This window comes from Spermophilus citellus (genome assembly GCF_964194105.1).
Source record: "Spermophilus citellus genome assembly, chromosome: 3".
Lineage (NCBI taxonomy): Eukaryota > Metazoa > Chordata > Mammalia > Rodentia > Sciuridae > Spermophilus > Spermophilus citellus.
The window spans coordinates 225,967,231-225,984,908 of record NC_138184.1 but is presented as its reverse complement, the minus strand read 5'-3'; the positions used below and the strand labels follow the sequence as shown (position 1 = coordinate 225,984,908).

Below are 17,678 nucleotides of genomic sequence, written 5' to 3'. Positions count from 1 at the left end.
GCTGAGCATTTACCTTTTTAAATCTGAATGACAGGGAGCAGGACTCAGAGTCTCCGCACCCTTCATCCTTCATACCCAGAAATTAGGATCCACAGCCACAGAACCAGACTCAAAGGGGGTCTAGGTTCAGGGCCAGCAACTCTAGACCCAGGTACAAGGTTGGATCTGTGGGAGGAGCGTCTTGGGTCTGTGATTGGCTCACGCTCCACTGCCCTCCCAGCCGAGAGAACTTCCCTGGAATAGCAAAGTAAGAATCCAGGAGCAATTTATTTTCAAATTACTGCAAAGGAGGGGACAGGGAGGGGTGCAGGATGACGAAGTGAGCAGTGGAGAGTGGAGAGCTGTTTGAAGGTCGGTGGAGCAGGGCATGGCCATGGTTGTGGGACGAGCACAACCCCATGGTCGTGAGGTTATTGGAGTCTCTTCCCTCCAGTTTGCTGCTTCTTCCAAGAGTCAGATCCGGGGACAGGTAGAGCAGAAGGAGCACCTTCTGCTTCAGAAGGAGTGAGTGCTCAGGGCTAGACCCCATTTGCTCCCAGTAGTTTCTTCTCTTGTCTTTTCTAGGGAGGAAGAGAGCAAGACAACCCTAACCAGGAGAGAAAGGGAAAATTCTCTCTTCCAGGACAGCTTGATTCTGGAGTCAGCCAGATCTAACATTGGCTGAAAGGTACCTGATTTAAAAAGCACCAAAGGGCTAACATAGCTATGAACTTCCCTGGCTTCCTGGGCTCTTGGGCTGGAGACACTTGATTGAAAACAGGATTTCTGAGTTGGGGTAGAAAGGCAGGATGCTACTTGGAACTTATATAGAGGGCCCTTATCCTTCCTAAATCACCCATCCTCCACTGCTGTCTCCTGTGAACAGCTCTACTACCCCCAACACACAGACATACATTCAGGGACTCACCTTCTTCGGGGGGAATCTTCTCCAGCAGTACAGGCACAGGGGGGCCAGAGATGCCAGAAGCAACAGAACCCAGACACCTATGAGCATGGCCTGGAGGCTTATGATCAGGGCCTGGGGACAGAGGGCCAAAGCTAGGGTCACCAGACTCAGTGGCTCTCCTTCCCTTTCCATGCTTTTTGCCAACATGGGTCACTCTGCACCCCTCATCCCCAATTTTGTGGCTTCTGGGGTGAGTCAGTGCATCCCGTGTGTAGGATGCAGCTAGAATCCCTTCCCTCTGGGCTTCAGTGTCCTCATCTCTACGGAGATGGACTTGGGTCTAGGACTTGATTCCCTGACAATCCCCAAGACTTGAGAGGACCAAGGGAGCAGGTTCCTTTAACGTCTTTGCAACACTTTGAAGTCCTGCGGCCCCGGTTTTCTCATGGTCGGTATTTTAGGGCTTGTCTGTGCCACTGGTCTGCAGCACTCACGGTCGCAGGAGCTCTTCCTGTGGTGCTTGGTGACGATCATCAGGTGAAGAGCAGGGGCACCTGTTTCTGTGGACGGCCTTATTCTCGCCCCTTCCTGGCCCTCCCTGCCCACTCCTTCACATTGGCCACCTACCTTCATCATGTTCACCTGGGAGATGCACAGGTTTTGCCTTCTGACTTCTTTGGGACTTGGGGTGATGGGGGATTTAGTGGGCCAGTTTTCTGAGTAGATTTTACAGTCATCTTCATCTACAGAGTACTGGTATTCATGGAAGTAACTAGCCCCAATTACGATGGCCGCAATGGCGGTGCAGAAAGATGCCAGTATGAGAAGGGTCCTCAGCAGGGCCTGGGGAGGGGAGGAGGCAGGGGCAGACTTCAGCAATGCAGTCTCTCCCAGAGCCTGCACTGGGGACAAAAGGGCCATGCTTGGTGACATTCAAGTATGGTGGGGTAGGAGGCTTGGACTGGCCTCTGGCCTGAGCCTCCTTCCTTCCCCTGCCCTGACCTGAACTCACCCAGCAGATTCCACCCCGTTTCTCGTAAAGAAATCCAGCAACTCCAGCCAGCACGGCCTGGGGAGAGATTAAACCAGCAGTGACGTGCACAGGAAACGTGAGTGCCTCTGTGTCCCCATGAGCACACCATGCATGTTCCCAGGTTTTGCGCTAAGTAGTAGTTATGTAACTGGTGAGGATGCTGAGTTGGGTCAAACCCCCGAGGCTACAGAATGCTCTGTTCTAGTGACATCTAGAAGCGCTTGTGGTCAAGACAGGTGTGAGCCTTTCCTCCCTTCTCCAAAACCCTCCTTTTTGAGCCACAACAGGTGCCTCATGAGAGTTCCAGGGTTGGGGCAATCTTAGGGGTGGAAGTCCAGGTTGTTGGAGAAGCTCTCAAGGCAGGATGAGTCTTTGGTCAGCCCCAGGTCCCAGGGCCTGTCCTAACAGCTCTACAGTTCATTTGGTTAGGCTCAAAGAATCAGAAAGTCTGGTGTAGCCCTGAGGACAGATAGATCCAAATCCTGTTTGGCTATTCTGTAACTAATCCAAGTGTTTCTATCACTGGATGGATTGGGATGATGTCTTTTGTTTTCTATCTCTCTAAGTGTGTTTTACTATCCCAAGAGTGCAAGTCTGTCGGAGAGTCCCCAGGTCCACCATGAGCAGCCCACTGAGCTCCCATTGAAGACTGCACACACACATCTCTTGACCTTCGTGCCTGGATTCCCACTGATGTGCAGAGCACAACAGGGAACTAGGAGGCTACGCTTCCTCTGGGGATTGCAGACTCTCTGTCTGCCTCCCCTATCTCAGGGCAGACATCTGGAGGTGAGTAGGTCCTTAGAGCCTTAGCTAATAACTGGGACAATGGGAACGAGGACCTAGACTGGTGGGAAGGGCACTGGGCAGGGGACCAGAGAGATGACCCTGTGACTTCAGACATCGCCCCACTTCCTTTGGTTATTTTCTTATCTGCACCAATGACAAACTGACCTAGAAAATGAGGGACTTTTTGATGGCTAACATTCTGTTCCACCATGTTGGGGTGGTCCTGGGAAGTCCTATCCTTCTGTTGGGAGGTTGGTCACCTGCTGCCTCACTTACCACAGCCCCGGTCCAGATGGCAGCTCCCAAGTAGCAGAATTTGGTGGGCCCGTAGATATAGAGGAATCCCCCCAGGATGCCGCTCAGGACACCTAGCACCAGCTGCACCACCTGGAAGACAGAGGACCTAAAGACAAGCTCCTGGGTGCCTGCACAGAGGCAGCCCTGCCCCCAGGCCTTATGGTGGCTTTGTGGACCCGTACTTCAGGTACTGGTGGTTAAAACCCAGAGAGGGGACTCTTTCAACTCATTCCCCTGCCTCCTGCCCCATGCCCTGCTTGTAATGAGAAGATGGAGAAACTGATTTCTAGGAAGAAGAGAAAACTGGCCCAGCACCTATTTGGAGAGAGACTGGCAGAGAGTGTGTGACCCACAAGAAGAGGGTCCTTCCCTTGGCCTAATGTGAGGGACTGGGATGTCCCACCAGGGCCCCGTGAGATGGGCAGCCACACTCACCCAGGAGGCCACCAGCAGCCGGCTGTTGCCGAGGGTCTGAGGGGCTGTGCCTCCGGGGAGGGCTGGGAGCCACAGCAGAGAGCATCCTGCCAACAGGAGCTTGGCCAGAGCCGACTCCTGGTGGACGTGCACACTGATGTGGGTGGGTTGCAGGGCCTCGGGAGCCACCTCACCATCGTCTGCAGTCCCCATGTCCTTGGATAACAGGCTGTGAGGGAGGACAGGAGAGCGAGGAAGAGCAGATGGCAGATGTTCGCAGGTTCACTGGAGTTCTGGAGATCAGGGCCAGAGTGCCCAGGGTCACTGGGTGGCTGCCCTAGTCACAGAGCCACACATGTGGCCCTTCTTGAAGGCTATCTTCAGGGCAGCCTGACCCTGCCAGGGCTCCTCCTCCATCTCATATCTGTTCCTGCTACTCACGGTCAGATCCTGGCGTCAGGGTCAAGCTCTCCATGGGCCTCACCTGTCCACCACCTGCCCCCAGCTGGGCTCTCCTCTGGCCTCTCCTCTCCAGAGCCCTCTGACTGTTCAAATCCCGAGGCCCCCAAGCTCTGGCCCTCTGTTGAGCTTCTTTTGGCGGCTCTTCCCCAGTGGGCCCTGGAGACCCCTCAGTCCCCAGTGGGGGTCCTCCCTGTCCACTGAAGCTCACTCAGCACTGACCATGCCACTTGCCCCACTAGTGGTGGGTGGAGGTCAAAGGCCAGAACCCTCCTTGCCTCTTCCCTTCCCATCTGCTGGAGCCATCCTGGTGGGGTGGTCCCTCCCTCCCCGGCCAGCTCTGAGGGAGCCAGGCCTGTGGGGGGCCAGGTGGTGCTGGGGGGCCAGGGCTGGGGCCTCCTCACCTGCTCTCCTCAGGGCCCCTGGGCGAGTGTGTGGCAGGGAGAGCTGTGAGGACCCTGCCCTGGCTGAAGGAGGAAGTTGGTGGGGAGCCAGAGGGATGGAGACCCAGGGCGGTGACCAAACTTTAGCACATCCCCCAGACAGCTGGGGCTGGGGGTCCTCAGGGGCTTTCCAGACTACGGTGTCACTGGGCACTGGGGAGCTGGAGCCATGAAGGGTAGGCACAAAACTGACATGCCCAGGGGGATCCTATGAAGGTGTCCCCTCTTCCAGCCCCTGTCAGGCCAGGGCTTTCTGAGCAAGTGTGTGCCTCTGCTGCATGCTGTCCGAGTAGGGGTGTGTGTGTATGATGGAACCCCCCCAAGATGGGCCCCTTGGTTTCAGCCACTTGCGGGGAAGTTTCCAGGCTGCCTCAGGCCCTCTCCCTCCACCCCTGCCTCCTGCTCCCCTCCCTCCCAACCACCCTGCAAGGTCCTCAGCTCCAAGTCTTCTCCACCCAGCTTGCTCGGCTCTGCCAGCTCCCAGAGGACAGCAGGTGAGGCAGGGCCCTCCACTGCCCAGGGTCCCTTCAAGACTGAAGTGGCCTGAGGGGAGGAAAGGCCGGCACCTGCTCTGCCCCACCTTCCCCAGCACCTCCTTCTCTGTCCCACGCTTGGGTGGATGGAGCTCCTTCAAGACTGAGCCCTGAGGGCTGTGGGTGGAGGGAGCAGGGTGCTGTGTCCCCAACCCCTCGAGCTCTGGGAGGAAGGACCGGGAAGTGTCCAGGGCAGCAGGGCAGAGCCCACTGCGTGGAATCAGTGGAAGGTGGGGATGGAGTCTTCCGGGTGCTGGAGGGTCCAGATCTTGCTCTTCAGAGGGTTGGAGTGGAGTGGGAGGAGTACCCAGGGAGCCTTCTGGTAAAGTATCTGGGCACAGGACACATTCAGTACTGCAACCTGATGCCAACTCTGGGTCCCCAACAGAAGATCTGAAATCAGGGCTGGTCTTCCTTCTGTGTGCCCATGAGTGAGCCTGGATCTCTTTTTTGCCTCTTCCAAGCTATCAAAAACCTGTTCTTTTACCTCAAAGAAGGTGGAGGTGGTGGTGGGGTGTGAGATGTTTCGAGAGTGGCAGCATACCGTGGGAGGTGGTATCGGAGTCGATATTACTATTTGATTTAATCTGCGACACTTCACTTGCATGCCTTGTTAGAGTCACCTGTGTAAGATTTCTCTTGGAGCTAGGGAAGTCAATTTTAAATTATATATAGAGAAATGATTTCACAAAAATGGGCATGATGATTTTGAAAAAATGGCATAGGGAATCACAAAACAGCATAATCAGACATTAAACTCTATACTAATTAAATTGGAGTAATGATGCAGAGCTCATCAGACACACCAATGGGCAGAGTAGGAAGACTGGAGTAGACCTCCCTTCCTATGGGAACTTTGTTTTTGCTCAGGAGAGCATCTTGAGTTGCTGAAAGATGACATATTTCACAAACAGACAGTAGCCTTCAGAAGTTAAGCATCGGAACAACTACAAAAACTCAGATCCACGTCTTCCAAATTAGGACACAAATTCCAGAGGGATCAATATTGAAAAGTAAAACCAAAAGCCTAAAATCACTTAGAAGAAAACATGGGAGAGTTATTTTAACGTCTGGAACTGGGATGACCTTTTAAAGTATGTAATGTGACCTAGGAAGCATAAAAAGGAGGAAGAGCTTTTATAAATTTAAACTAGAGTTTTAAAAATGAAAACTATGAAAATACAAGCAAAGTCAAACTATAAGTAACAACTTGGAAAGAAATAACTGCAACTCGTGGCAGAGATTGTAAGCTTTTTTGAATATACAAAGAAATTCAATAAAGACCAAAACAAAATAAAGCAGGAAGCACATAGGATATAGAGGAAGAGCTCACAAAACAAATGACAATGGCTCTTAACACATGAAAAGATGATGGACCTCATTTATGATAAGAATGAAAATTAAAATATAATAGATACTGGAATATATTTGAATGAAAATTTAAAATATAGTGGAATAGCTCCAGAAGGCAGATCGGCAGTTGCCTGCAGCTGGTGGTTGGGGTGCTTACTGGGGAGAATCATTGAATCATTTTTTTTTCAACATAGATATCTATAATCTTAATCGTAATAGTGGTTGCACAAAGGTATAAATTTGTCAAAATTCATTGATGATCTCAATGCTTTAAATGCTTATCACATTTAAAATGGAGCATTTTATTGCGCAAAATTACTAACATCTGCAATGGAATGTTATTTCCCATCTAATATTGAAATAGAAGAGTTTGCTGCACCCTCTTGTGCCGTGGGGAGGGCAGCTCCACTCCTGTTGGCTGCTGCTCCCTCTGTGGAGAGCGACTGTTCGTACCCTCTGAAATTGTAATGCACATTTCCACATTGGCTGTAATAGAAAAGCATTGGAAATGACCTAAAAGCTGTCAATCAGGGAACTTATATAAATCATGATAGATTCATACACCTGATGCTATGCAGCCAAGCAAATGAATAAAGAAGCTTTTCATGGATACATGTAGGATTGTTCTACAAACATATACTAATAGGAAAGCAGTATTGTGCTGGCCAGTGTGTACAGGATACTGCCATTTCTAGGAAAAGGGGTGAGAAAGATTATTTTTAGACCATTTTGGGTGTGAAAACTGTCATTGGAGGATATGTAGGAAACGGATCATGTTAGTTTCCATTTGGGAGGCAACTAGACGTCAGGGAGAAAAAGACAGAAGAGAGATTTTAAAGGTATAATGGAGATGGAACCCAGGGCCTTGCACATACCAGGCAAGTGCTGTACCCCGAGCCACGTCTCCATATCTCTTGAACTTTTTAACTAGTGGAAAGTGTTGTGTGCAAACATATATATCGAGTCACTAAAATTATTCTGATTTTTAAATTTGTCCTATCCTACACCCCACAGGTCATTTTGGGTCCAATAAGGTATGTGGTGAAATTCTGGATTTGCATCCCAGGGTAAGGTTGTTGGGACAGTGGTATGGGTCCAGGAGGACCTCTGGACTCAACCAGGTCAGGTATGGCTTTTCACCTCACCTGATTCTCAGACTCCATTCACTCTTGTCTGGCTTTTCCCTACCAGGCATGATGACCCAAAACAAGGTGACCGTGAACGGAGTTGATGTGGTCTCTACGCTGTCCCAGCCCACCCACATTGATATCCACATCCACCAGGAATCAGCCTTGACACAGCTGCTGAAAGCTGGGGCTTCCCTGAAGCAGTTCATTTCACGCCCTCGGGATACTGGGCCTTCTGGGGCCAGGATAAACAATGCTCAGCTGGCTCTGGGGGTGAGTGTGGGGGGCTAGGTGGGACACCAAGGTGACACAGAGGATGGAGAATAGGAAGTGAAAAGGAAAGTGGGCTGAGTCCCACCAGGAGGGACATAAACTCTGTGCGTTTGCCGTCATGTTTGGGAGAAGGCTTGGAGGGTTCCCCACTGAGGATGGGATGGAAAGAAATGGTGCAGAGCGGGCAGTGCCAGCCTAGGGCGGGGCAGCAAGCAGAAGACTCTCTGGAGCTGCTTGTGCAATTGGGGCTGAGGGCTGCAGGTACAAGGCCATTTGCTGGGCCCTTCACCTGGGCTGTCACCTAAACGTGCTCCACATCCTGCAGAGAATTCATACACAAACGATAAGGTGGATCCGGTGATATGAGAAACAAGAATCACACCTTGTGTCCTGGGCAGGCAGGAGTGGAGTCTGCACCAGACCCTGAGCGCAGAAGGACTGGGTTTAGAAAAGGTGGTGGCAGCAGCAGAAGCAAAGGAATTCCAGGTTAAGGAAATGGCAGGAACAAAGGTTAAGAGGCCAGAAAGCCTATGCAATCATAAAGAGCAGAGAGAATCGGACTTTCAGCTGAGAGCCTTGTGGCCAGCTGAGGGCCTTGAATGACAGGGAGGCCTGGTGAGTCGGCCTCGGAGGCAGGAGGGCTGTGGGTGGGCTCCAAGCAGGAACCTGGGCCCTGGCTGCCTCCGAGCAGGAGGTGTCCAGGTCAGACGTACGGAACGTCTGCTCTCACTGGTCGTAGCAGAAGTGGGGAGGGAATACAGGCGTCCCCACCCCTTGTGTTTGGGTCTCTGTGACTTGGGAGTCACTGGCTTTGGGATATGAGGGAAGACATGGGTTCAAGATGCCGAGGTTGGAGTGTGGCTGACTGGGAGACAGGAGTCCTGGAGGGCAAGCGAGGGGACCTTGGAGCGCAGGGGCCAAGTGGATTTCAGCTATGACCGAGCTGAGATGTTCCCAGGACATGCAGCTGGTGGTACCCAGGAGCCCGTGATTGTTGGGTTTCCTGGGAAGTTGGAGTTAGGGTTGCATGGTTGATTGAGGGGTAACACCTATGAAATGAAAAGAGATGGGAAAGGTCGGGCAGGGGGCTCTCAGCCTGCAGTGCGGTGCTGACGAGGTCTCTGTTGGGGGGCTCCCTAGCCAAGATGGCACATCACAAGATTCCACATTGGGCGTGATGGCCTTGAACCATTATCTTGCTCAATCACTGGCTGGGACGCCATCCCCAAAGAATGTGCCCTCAGGTTGAAAGAGGAGGGGGACCCCAAAGGAGCTGAGCTGGGTAGGCTCTCAGCTACCACACTCCTTTCTGGATGGGGTCACACACTTTTGTGCCTACCACAGAGCCCCGTGGGGCCAGAAGCTGAGGTGAGACAGAGTATCTGGACCAGAGAATGAGACTCCCAAGGGAGAAGGGGAAGAAAAACGTGGGACTCACCAGGTGGATGAGAAAGTGTTTATATTCAGAAGAAGCAAGGGAGGAAAACCAGTCAGACCTACGAGAGGGAGGAGTGCAGCTCCTTGAAAGGGAACAGAACCTTCTGGAGTCGGAGCTGCGGAGAGGTAGACAGAGGAAAGGCAGGAAGCCCATGGGCAGGAGAGGGGAGGCTGCCCTGGGGTGTGCAGGCCACGGGGAGAGTCGACTTTTTATCCTGTCTTGCAGGTGACCCAGATATTGCTGGGGGTTGTGAGCTGTACTCTCGGAGTGTGTCTCTACTTTGGGCCTGGGACCGGGTCAGAGCTGCGGGCCTCTGGCTGTGCCTTCTGGGCAGGCTGTGTGGTGAGGAAGGAGGTGGCCAGGAGCTCAGAGGGAGGCAAGGGGTCGGCGGAGAAAGTTCCTTTGGCTCTGGGTGGGGGACTTGCGGAAGCCACCAGAGTCCCAATGCCTTTGCTTCCAGGAAGCTGTCTTGCCCTTTTTGTCTTCAAGGCAAGGTTGGGAAGGCGGGGAGAGTGGAATTGAAGTTCTGTTCAGGCCAGGTTTCCTCACTTGTCTCTTGACCCTGCTTCGCTCTGGATGTCTGGGAACCATTGGAGGAGGGGTGGGTCAGTTCAGGGGAGTAGGCTGGAGGCCTTCTCCTGGTGTCTTCTCTTCCAGGCCATCATTGCCGGAGCTGGGGCCATTGCCCATGAGAAGTACCCGGGCAAACTCTCCGTGAGTCGTGGTCATCCGCGTCTTTCTCTCCTACTCTTTTCCATCTCTTCCCTCCTGGGTCTAGTTTTCCTGCTCAGTTTTCTGTCTTCTACCCTTTGGTTCTCAACATCCTGAGGGTACCCCTGGGGGTGTTGACGGGGTTTTCTGTGACAGGAGCTGGGGTAGGAGAGACAGGTTGGAGGGTGGGGGCCTCATGGCTCTGCCATTGCTGGATACGATGTGCATCTTGACCTTCTCCTTCCAGGGCTGTGTATCAGGCCTGCTCATCCTTGCGTGTATTGCCACAGCAGTGGCTGCGACTGTCCTCTGTGTGACTAGCTTAGTCTGGCAAACCAATGACGCCTCCGTCACGGAGATCAACTCTCTGTGTGATGGTCTCAACACAACCACTAGTTACAGATACAGCTGGAGGAGCTACAACGACAAGTGGAAGGAGGAGAGGTGCAGGAATTACATGGAGAAGATGATGGTGAGGAAGGGTGCGGCCTTCCAGGGACCCATCCTGATCCTGGGCTCCAAGGAAAGGGGACAATGGAGGGCTGAGGCGCAGGCTTTGCACCTGGACCTCACCCGGGTCTCACTAAGCCAAAGATGTTTCTCAGCCCCCCACAACCTGGAGATTTCCTGAATCTGGGGGATGAGGGGCAGGGAGGAGACTGTGGGCCACCCTCCTGGCTTTTTGTGGGTGTTGCTGGTTATCTCTTGCTATCTACAAACCATCCCCCAACATAGTGGCATAAAGCTCTAGCTGGTTCTTTCCGAGAGTTTTGTAGGTTCCCTGGGCTCAGATGGGCAGTGCTCACTTGGGTTTTCCCATGTGGTTGCAGGCAGATGCCTTTTGGGGGTGGTCATTTGAGGGCATGAGGACAGCTCTTGGCTGCGAGCTCAGCTGGGGCTTCAGCCAGAGTTTGCAATGACTTCTCCAGGAAGCTCTTAGCACGCAACAGGGTCCCCGGCGTAGAGCTGTGAGCGACTCAAGAGGGGGAAATGGAAGCTGCCAGGCTGGTTGGAGGCTGCTGGTCACTGTGTGGGCCATTCCCATTGGGTTTCACGGCCAAGGCAGACCCAGGAGTGGAGAAGGAGACCTCACTTCTCCAGAGGGTGGCGAGGAGCCACTGCTGAAGCCAGGGATGGAGGGATGGTGGTCCCTGCTGCCGGGAAACGCAGTCTACCTTGGTGGGAAGTGGCTCGCACAGGTCCTGTGCGTGCTTGGGTTGATAAGGTGGTGGTCTGGACGGGATCCGAGGGGCTGGCTCCTGACCGTATCTCTTTCTTCCTTTATCTCCAGAAAATGTTCTTAGCGTTCTGTTCCCTGCTTGCAGCTGTCTGTATCCTGAAGATCATCTTGGCTTTGGCTTCCCTGGGACTGTGTCTCCGGAGTGTGTGTGTCCAGAGCTCCCAGCCCCTGGTGAGGTGTCCAGGAGGTGCTGCTGAGTGGTGTGGGTCTGAGCAGTAAAAGAGCGGGAGAGGGAGGAGCATCGGGGCCTGAACTCCCTTGTCCAAGGTCAGGCCCCACCTCAGAGGCAGGGCTCCCCACTGCTCTGTCTGGGAATGGGACCCGTTGTGCGTCAGGGGCTAACTCCTGCCTCCCGGTGCCTGTCAGCCCCTTCCTCTACTCCAGCTCTCCACTCTCTCCTCCACTCGGTCCTGGGCACTGCCCATCTCCCCTTCCTCTGCCACCTGGCCCTGTTTGCCACTTCCTGTCAGCCTTTCTGTTCCCTCTTTGCTGGGGTCAACTTCTGGGGAGCTGACTTTGCCCTCAGTGTTTTTTCCTCCTTTTGGTTGATTTTTTCCATTTGTCTTTTCCCCAGGAGGAGGAAGGGTCAGATAAGAAGCTCCTGGGGGAGGTCCCCTCTGTCTCCAAGGAGGAGACCCCAACTGTTGTCATCTCTTGAGCAGCCTGACCTGGGGCTCTGCATGTCCCTGTCCAGAGCACCCTGGGCCCACATGGAGATGGTGACTGTCCCTGGGCCACAGGCATCCCTCTTGCCTCTGCTGCAGCTGCTGTGCTGCCCTTCTCCAGCCCTCTCTCCCCGCCTTTCCTCCACCATGCTCTTCCAGTGTCTTGGTCCCACGAAGAGGTCTCGTCACATTGGAGAAAGCTGATTGAAATAAAAAACAACAAGAAAAAGAATTGGCACAGAAAGATGGGTCTTCCTCGGTGTTTACACTTTGCGTGTGTTATGAGAGCTTTCAGCCCACGGAAGCCAGGCCCAGCCAGGCTGCGTTTAGTTAGGCTCTGCTCTGTGATCCCAGAGCTAAATGGCCCCTTGCCATCTCCTTCCATTCAGTGTAAGGTGAGGTGACTGTCATGGGCACAGAACCTTCTCACCCTCTGGGATTGGCTGTGAGCCTCAGAACTTTGACCTGCAGACTTCACAGAACTCTGGGAGCACGGGCAGGACGTCCCCTCCTGTTCACTCCCCACTTCCCTTTTCTTGCTCTCTTTTCGGTAGTGTTGGTCCTCTCTCCCTCTCAACCTCGCTACACACACACACACACACACACACACACACACACACGTCCCTGCTGTTCTTCACTTTCTTTGTAAATGATAGAATTAAGTTGTTTTGAAGTTTCTCATTTTCTTTGCACCTATATGAAAATAACCACAAAGATGTGATCATTTCTGAAGGTACGGTGCTCCAGTCTCCGCGAGGCGGGTCCTGATCCTTTGCTGCCCCGTGGGGAGGAGCTGTTCTGCTGATGTGCAGAAATGCTGAAGTGAGGGGATGTGGCTCTCATGCATGAAAGCCAGGAGCAGGGGCCTGTGAAGAGGGTGGTCTTACTGTCCCCAGGGCCCTTCTCCTGCTATTCCTCAGAAAGAGATTCGTTAAAGAAGCCTGTGAGACTAGCGTGTGTTCAAGCATTGGATGGGGGTCAGCCAGTCATAGCCTGAGGGGTAATTCAGCCAGCCACCTATTTCATAAATAAAGGCTGAGACACAGCCAGCCCGCTTGCTTACACCTCGTCTCTGGCTGTTTTGGGTTACGGTGGCCGAATTGACACTGAAGGCCCCAAAGCCTAAAATATTCACTATCAGGCTTTTGACAAGAACATTTTACACTTTACTGACCTAGGGTAGGAGGGAAGGGTTGGTTTTCCATAGTGACTGAGGGGCGTGGAGTGTTCCAGAATCCTTCCGGCCAGGAGCCAACTGAAGATGGACGGCAAGTGGAAGGCAATGGGTGGGGCCTCGTGGGAGGACATTAGAGTCAAAGGGGGCCGTGAACCCTGATGGTGGGTTTTAGGAGCGACCATTGAAGCTGAGCAGGAATGCCAGGGAAGAGGCTGAGATCAAGTGCCGGGGGCCTGAGACGCTGCACCACAGGACTCGGGTGCTGTCCTAGAGTTGGTGCTGAGCCACTGAACGACTTAAGCAGAAAACATACTCCGATTTTTATTTCCATCTCTTACTGATTACAAACCACATCCAACAGCCTGGAAACCTGAACAGGACACATGAAGCTGAACTCTGAGTGTGGGTAGATAGTCATTTCCTCCTCAGGCCACGCCAGTGTCCTAACAGGCTAGAATGCTTGGGCAATCAGGACTCACAGAGCTTAACTGGTTTACTCCTCTCCCAAGGTCTGAAATCCACAAACCAGCCCTCAGGAAAACCTGAGCCCAGGATCACTGGTAACCGCAACCCAAGGAAAGAAATTAGAGCCTAAACCTTAGCATTTACTTTATACCAGCTATGGAGCAAGGGAAGCCCCCATTCTTTGCCAAATAAGTAAATGCAAACGTAGTGGAGTCCAGAAGCCAAGCTGGGTTGAGGTGCATATTGTGCAAAGAGACAGAATTGGTCAGCTTCCCATCACCATAACAAATCCCAGAGATAATCAATTTACCAAAAAAAAAAAAAAAAAAAGAGATTATTTTAGCTCATGGCTTTAGAAGTTTAGGCCATGATACACTGTCCCCAATGGTTGTGGGCCTGTGGCAAGACAGCTCATCAAGGCAGGAGCAGGTGGTGGAGCAAATCCACTCACCTGATGATCAGGGAGCAAAAAATAAAAACAACAACTCCCCTCCACCAAACAACAAACAAAAACATGGAAAGAAGGGGGACTGGGTTGCACTCTTTTAAGAGCACACCCCCAATGACCTGAGGATCTCTCATCAGACCCCATCTCAAAGGTTCCAGCACCTTCTAATAGCACCACTCTGGGGAGCAGGCCTTTACCATGTGGACCTTCGGGAGATACTTATGGCCCAAACCCTAGTAGAGACTCACCTAGGTAACCTTCAAGGAAAGCAGATTCATAAAGAGACGTTTATTGTTGCCTGTCTGTGAGTCTGTGGTGTTTCTGCATGTCTTGGGAGCAGGGGTCCTGACCCCTGTACTCCAGTCTGTCTTTCCAAAGATATTTGTGTCTGCTCAGGAGTAGCCCTGGAAACTAGTGTCTCCTTCTGGAGCAAAGGACAGGCAGGCTTACTGCCTGTAATAAAAGAGTCAGGTTCCTTAAGCTCAGGGGTCTTCTCCTGGAGCCCAGCTGCTCACATGTGCAGCTGGCACTTGCAATGCCTCTTGGCCTGGCCGTGGGAACTGGGCTCTGGAACCAGTGCAGAAGGGCTGCATGCCGGTAGCAATGGCTACTGCCGTGGCTGTGAGTCATAATGGTTCTTTATCTTTTGATTCAGGGGTTTTGTGCTTCTACCAGCATCCATGAAACCGTGCCGGGTTCACACGTTGAACTTCATTGTTCTTGTGTGCTGCTGACTGCACGATCAATAACACACAGACTTGGTTTGTGGATATCAAGGAGTTGGCAATTTTGTTAGGACACAAGATGTGAATCCTAGGCTGCAAGGAATGAATATTACTTTACTGTCAAATGAATGACACATTAGGCAGGAAGGCAGTCAGTGTAGGGAGATGAGGAACAGAAGAAGGGAAGATATAAAGGAGAAGGCACTCAGGGGGAGGGGGTTCCGAGGTGGGTGCGCAAACGGGCTTGACAGGGCAGAATGGTCAGGGTTCTCACACCCCAGTGTTCACGAGTGTATTTGATGGGGCTGAATTATTTGCTCATTCACCAGCTTGATCTCAAGAAACAGTGACGGGGTGGGGAAGGTGAGGTGTTGCCTATTAGTCGTCACACATGTTGACATGCAGGACTCCATCTACAACGATCCTAATCTGCACGGCAGCAGGGGTGTCCTCGGGGCTTGACAAGCACCCAGAGTCCTTGGGGGAGAAAGGGCACCATTCCATCCCTTTCTAGAATAGAGTGGAATGTAGTGGATGCTATGGGTTGGATATGTCCCCCTCAAAATCTGTATGTTGAATTCTCAATCCCAAGTGGCTCAGAATGTGACTGTGTTTAGAGACAGGACCTTTACAAAGGTAATCGAGTTAAAATGAGGTCAGTGGATCCAACATGTCTGGCCTCCTTATAAGGAGAGGAGATTAGGATACAGAGGGAAGACGGGAGGGCACAGAGACAGGCCTCAGCAAGCCTCAGAAGAAACCTGCCAACACCTACACCTTAGACTTCTGCCTCCAGAACTGTGAGAAAATGAACTTCTATTGTTTAAGCCACACAGGATATGGTATTTTGTTTCAGAGGTCTGAGCAGACTAGGACCCTTGGAGATGGGGCAGTTGGGGAGTGGGCCCAAGGGGCACCCCGACACTCCCTTCTCAGGGATCCTTCCACAGGCCTCCCAAGGGCAGCCTCTGATGCAGCAGGGCTGCACGCACACCTGTCTTGGCTCTCCCAGCCACAGCTGCTGGGGCTGCTGATCCTGGGTGCACCACAGAGCACCCCCTGTCAGGTCTCCTCAGGTCCTAGGCCACTGTCACACAGTTTCATGTGGCTGCCCTTTCCTTTCTCTCTGCGTCTGACCTTCACCGTCTCCAGGAAATCCACCATCCCCCAGTGCTGCCTTAGGACCCCCCCACCCCTCACAGGCTTTTCCAGGATAAGCTCTTTCATCATAATCTCCACAGCCACTGGGATTTCTAGTGCAATCTCCTTTAATATGATTTCCAGTAAATCTCCAACATTTCTGTATCATCTCTTCAGGGAACACAGATGCTAACAGGGCAGGAAGAGCAGCCCTCAGTAGTTTCAGCCTAAGATTTCAGCCAAACTCAGAAGCCAAGGCATGCTTCTGAAACGCCTTTCCATTAAGGGTCCTGTGTGGTCAGAAAGGCGGCGGATTATGTCTTGGTCAGTTTTTCTATCACGCTGATGTTGGGTTGCTGGGGTCCCCATTCCTCCGGAGTATCCTCCCTCCCCTGAGCAGGGCCCTGCCTCTCCCCCCTAAGACTCTGCCCTTTCTGGTTCCACTCAGAATAGAAAACTCTGAGACCCCTGAGGGGTAGCAGCTCTTTGGGAGCTACCCAGTCTCAAATTGGGCATTTTCAATCCTTGGGGTGTCTCTGGAGAGGATGAGGTGGTGGAGGGGGGAGATAAAACCCCACCCTTCCTCTGTAATCATGACGCCTTTGCTTGTGGGGACAGGATTCTCTGTGTGGGTCACACCAACCCAAGGGATGGCATGATCCTGACCCCTTAACATAGAAGCAGGTGGTCGGGGAGCATGCCTGGGAGAGGGACCACGTGGAGGGAAGATTTTTGACGCACAATTCTCTGCTTTTCTGCAGGTTGGGGGGGATCCTGGGGGTGGGTATTAATACATATTCACTTAATGAACAAATGAATTTGGGGGTAGAGGTGACAGGGGAATAGCTAATTCTTTTTTTTCACTTGTATATTCAGTGGAATAAACATTTTGGTGGTCCCAATTCTTGCTGTTCAAAATGTAATTCATTGTCCTGTAACCTGGGCAACAAGCGGGGGTGGGGGGGGGCTTGCTAGAAGGCAAAATGTCCACACTGCCCCGAACAGGTGGGGTCAGAATCTGATTTGTCCCAATGTCTCAGGTGCTTTGGGTGCTCAGAAAATTTTAAGAAAGTCTGGTTCATAGGAATCACTTTTGATGGCCTGCTGGGGAGATTCCAGATATGGAACAAGGCTCCTTGAGTTTAATCTTTTTATTTTATTTTATGATTTTACAAATTAATTAACCTCAGAGTTTGAAAAAGGAATCTCAGTGATTGGTAAGAAACAGGCGGAGCTGAGCTGAGGGCACACGTCAGAAAGGGCTCTGTGCTTCCCGCCTCCCCTCAGCGTGTCCACACCAGTCCTTTCATGGTCGGACGGGATGGGAAATCTCCTTTTTCATTCTGGCAAATGAAAGTCAGCTCCTCTCTTGTTTTGCTTTTTAATTGTCATTGTTGCAGGAAATGGTCCGTGTGTCCTTTGGCAACTTCTCCCCTGACACGAAGTTTCCTAAGGAGGGAAGATGGTCTCCTTTGCAGCTGACCCTCGCTGTCCACCCATACGCCTCCAGAATTACCTAGAAGCTTCTCCTAAAGTTTTGTTTTTCTTTTCTGTAGAACATCAGAGGTCACCCCCCATCTTTTGTTTACTTGGAAAAGCCAACAGCCATTTGTCCGTTTGCACAACTCAGTCTTGGTGATGAAACTGTATATATACAAATGGGGATAACTTGGAGGGCCTGACGTGGGTTGAGCAAGTAAGTATTCTCCAGCCTGTTTATGCATGATGTATTTGTTGACAAATTTAAACCACCCAGAGCATAAACAGGATTTTTTTTTTTTAACCACCGCTTTTAACTCTGTGTTGGCAGCCTGACATTTCCCCATTGCTCTTTGGGTTCGTCAATATTAGGACTAGATTCCAGATTCCACAACTTGGTCATTAGAATGGACCCCACTGGGTGTCCCAGGCCCACTCATACTCATTTCAAAAGCTGCAACCATCAGCGCTTGGCACCCCCACAAGTAGACCAGGCCCCTTGGCCAGGGAGGGCCAGGGAAGGAATGCTGGCACGGGGCGAGACTCCTCATCATTTCTTTCCCATGATCTTCCCTCTCCATTC

General features: G+C 52.0%; 2 protein-coding genes across 4 annotated transcripts; one reads left to right on the top strand and one right to left on the bottom strand.

Moving 5' to 3' along the window:
* Window positions 1–260: 260 nt before the first annotated feature.
* TMEM176A (transmembrane protein 176A) lies at window positions 261–4,431 on the bottom strand. Of its 2 annotated transcripts, none has more exons than XM_081285960.1 (7): window positions 4,283–4,431; window positions 3,441–3,648; window positions 2,985–3,095; window positions 1,899–1,955; window positions 1,514–1,729; window positions 908–1,018; window positions 261–560 (listed from the first exon to the last, which is right to left on the bottom strand). In XM_081285960.1, exons 2-7 carry the CDS (start codon window positions 3,630–3,632, stop codon window positions 519–521), a joined length of 729 nt encoding a protein of 242 aa, XP_081142086.1. In that variant the 5' UTR covers window positions 3,633–3,648; window positions 4,283–4,431; the 3' UTR covers window positions 261–518. The 2 variants fall into 2 exon arrangements, with proteins under 2 accessions (XP_081142086.1, XP_081142087.1); XM_081285961.1 differs by having other exon boundaries at window positions 3,441–3,712; window positions 4,283–4,374.
* Window positions 4,432–4,582: 151 nt separating this feature from the next.
* TMEM176B (transmembrane protein 176B) lies at window positions 4,583–11,905 on the top strand. Of its 2 annotated transcripts, XM_081285958.1 has the most exons (8): window positions 4,583–4,815; window positions 7,222–7,241; window positions 7,399–7,607; window positions 9,271–9,387; window positions 9,703–9,759; window positions 10,004–10,228; window positions 11,048–11,167; window positions 11,571–11,905. In XM_081285958.1, exons 3-8 carry the CDS (start codon window positions 7,401–7,403, stop codon window positions 11,652–11,654), a joined length of 810 nt encoding a protein of 269 aa, XP_081142084.1. In that variant the 5' UTR covers window positions 4,583–4,815; window positions 7,222–7,241; window positions 7,399–7,400; the 3' UTR covers window positions 11,655–11,905. The 2 variants fall into 2 exon arrangements, with proteins under 2 accessions (XP_081142084.1, XP_081142085.1); XM_081285959.1 differs by lacking the exon at window positions 7,222–7,241 and having other exon boundaries at window positions 4,624–4,815.
* The last annotated feature ends 5,773 nt before the right edge of the window (window positions 11,906–17,678 follow it).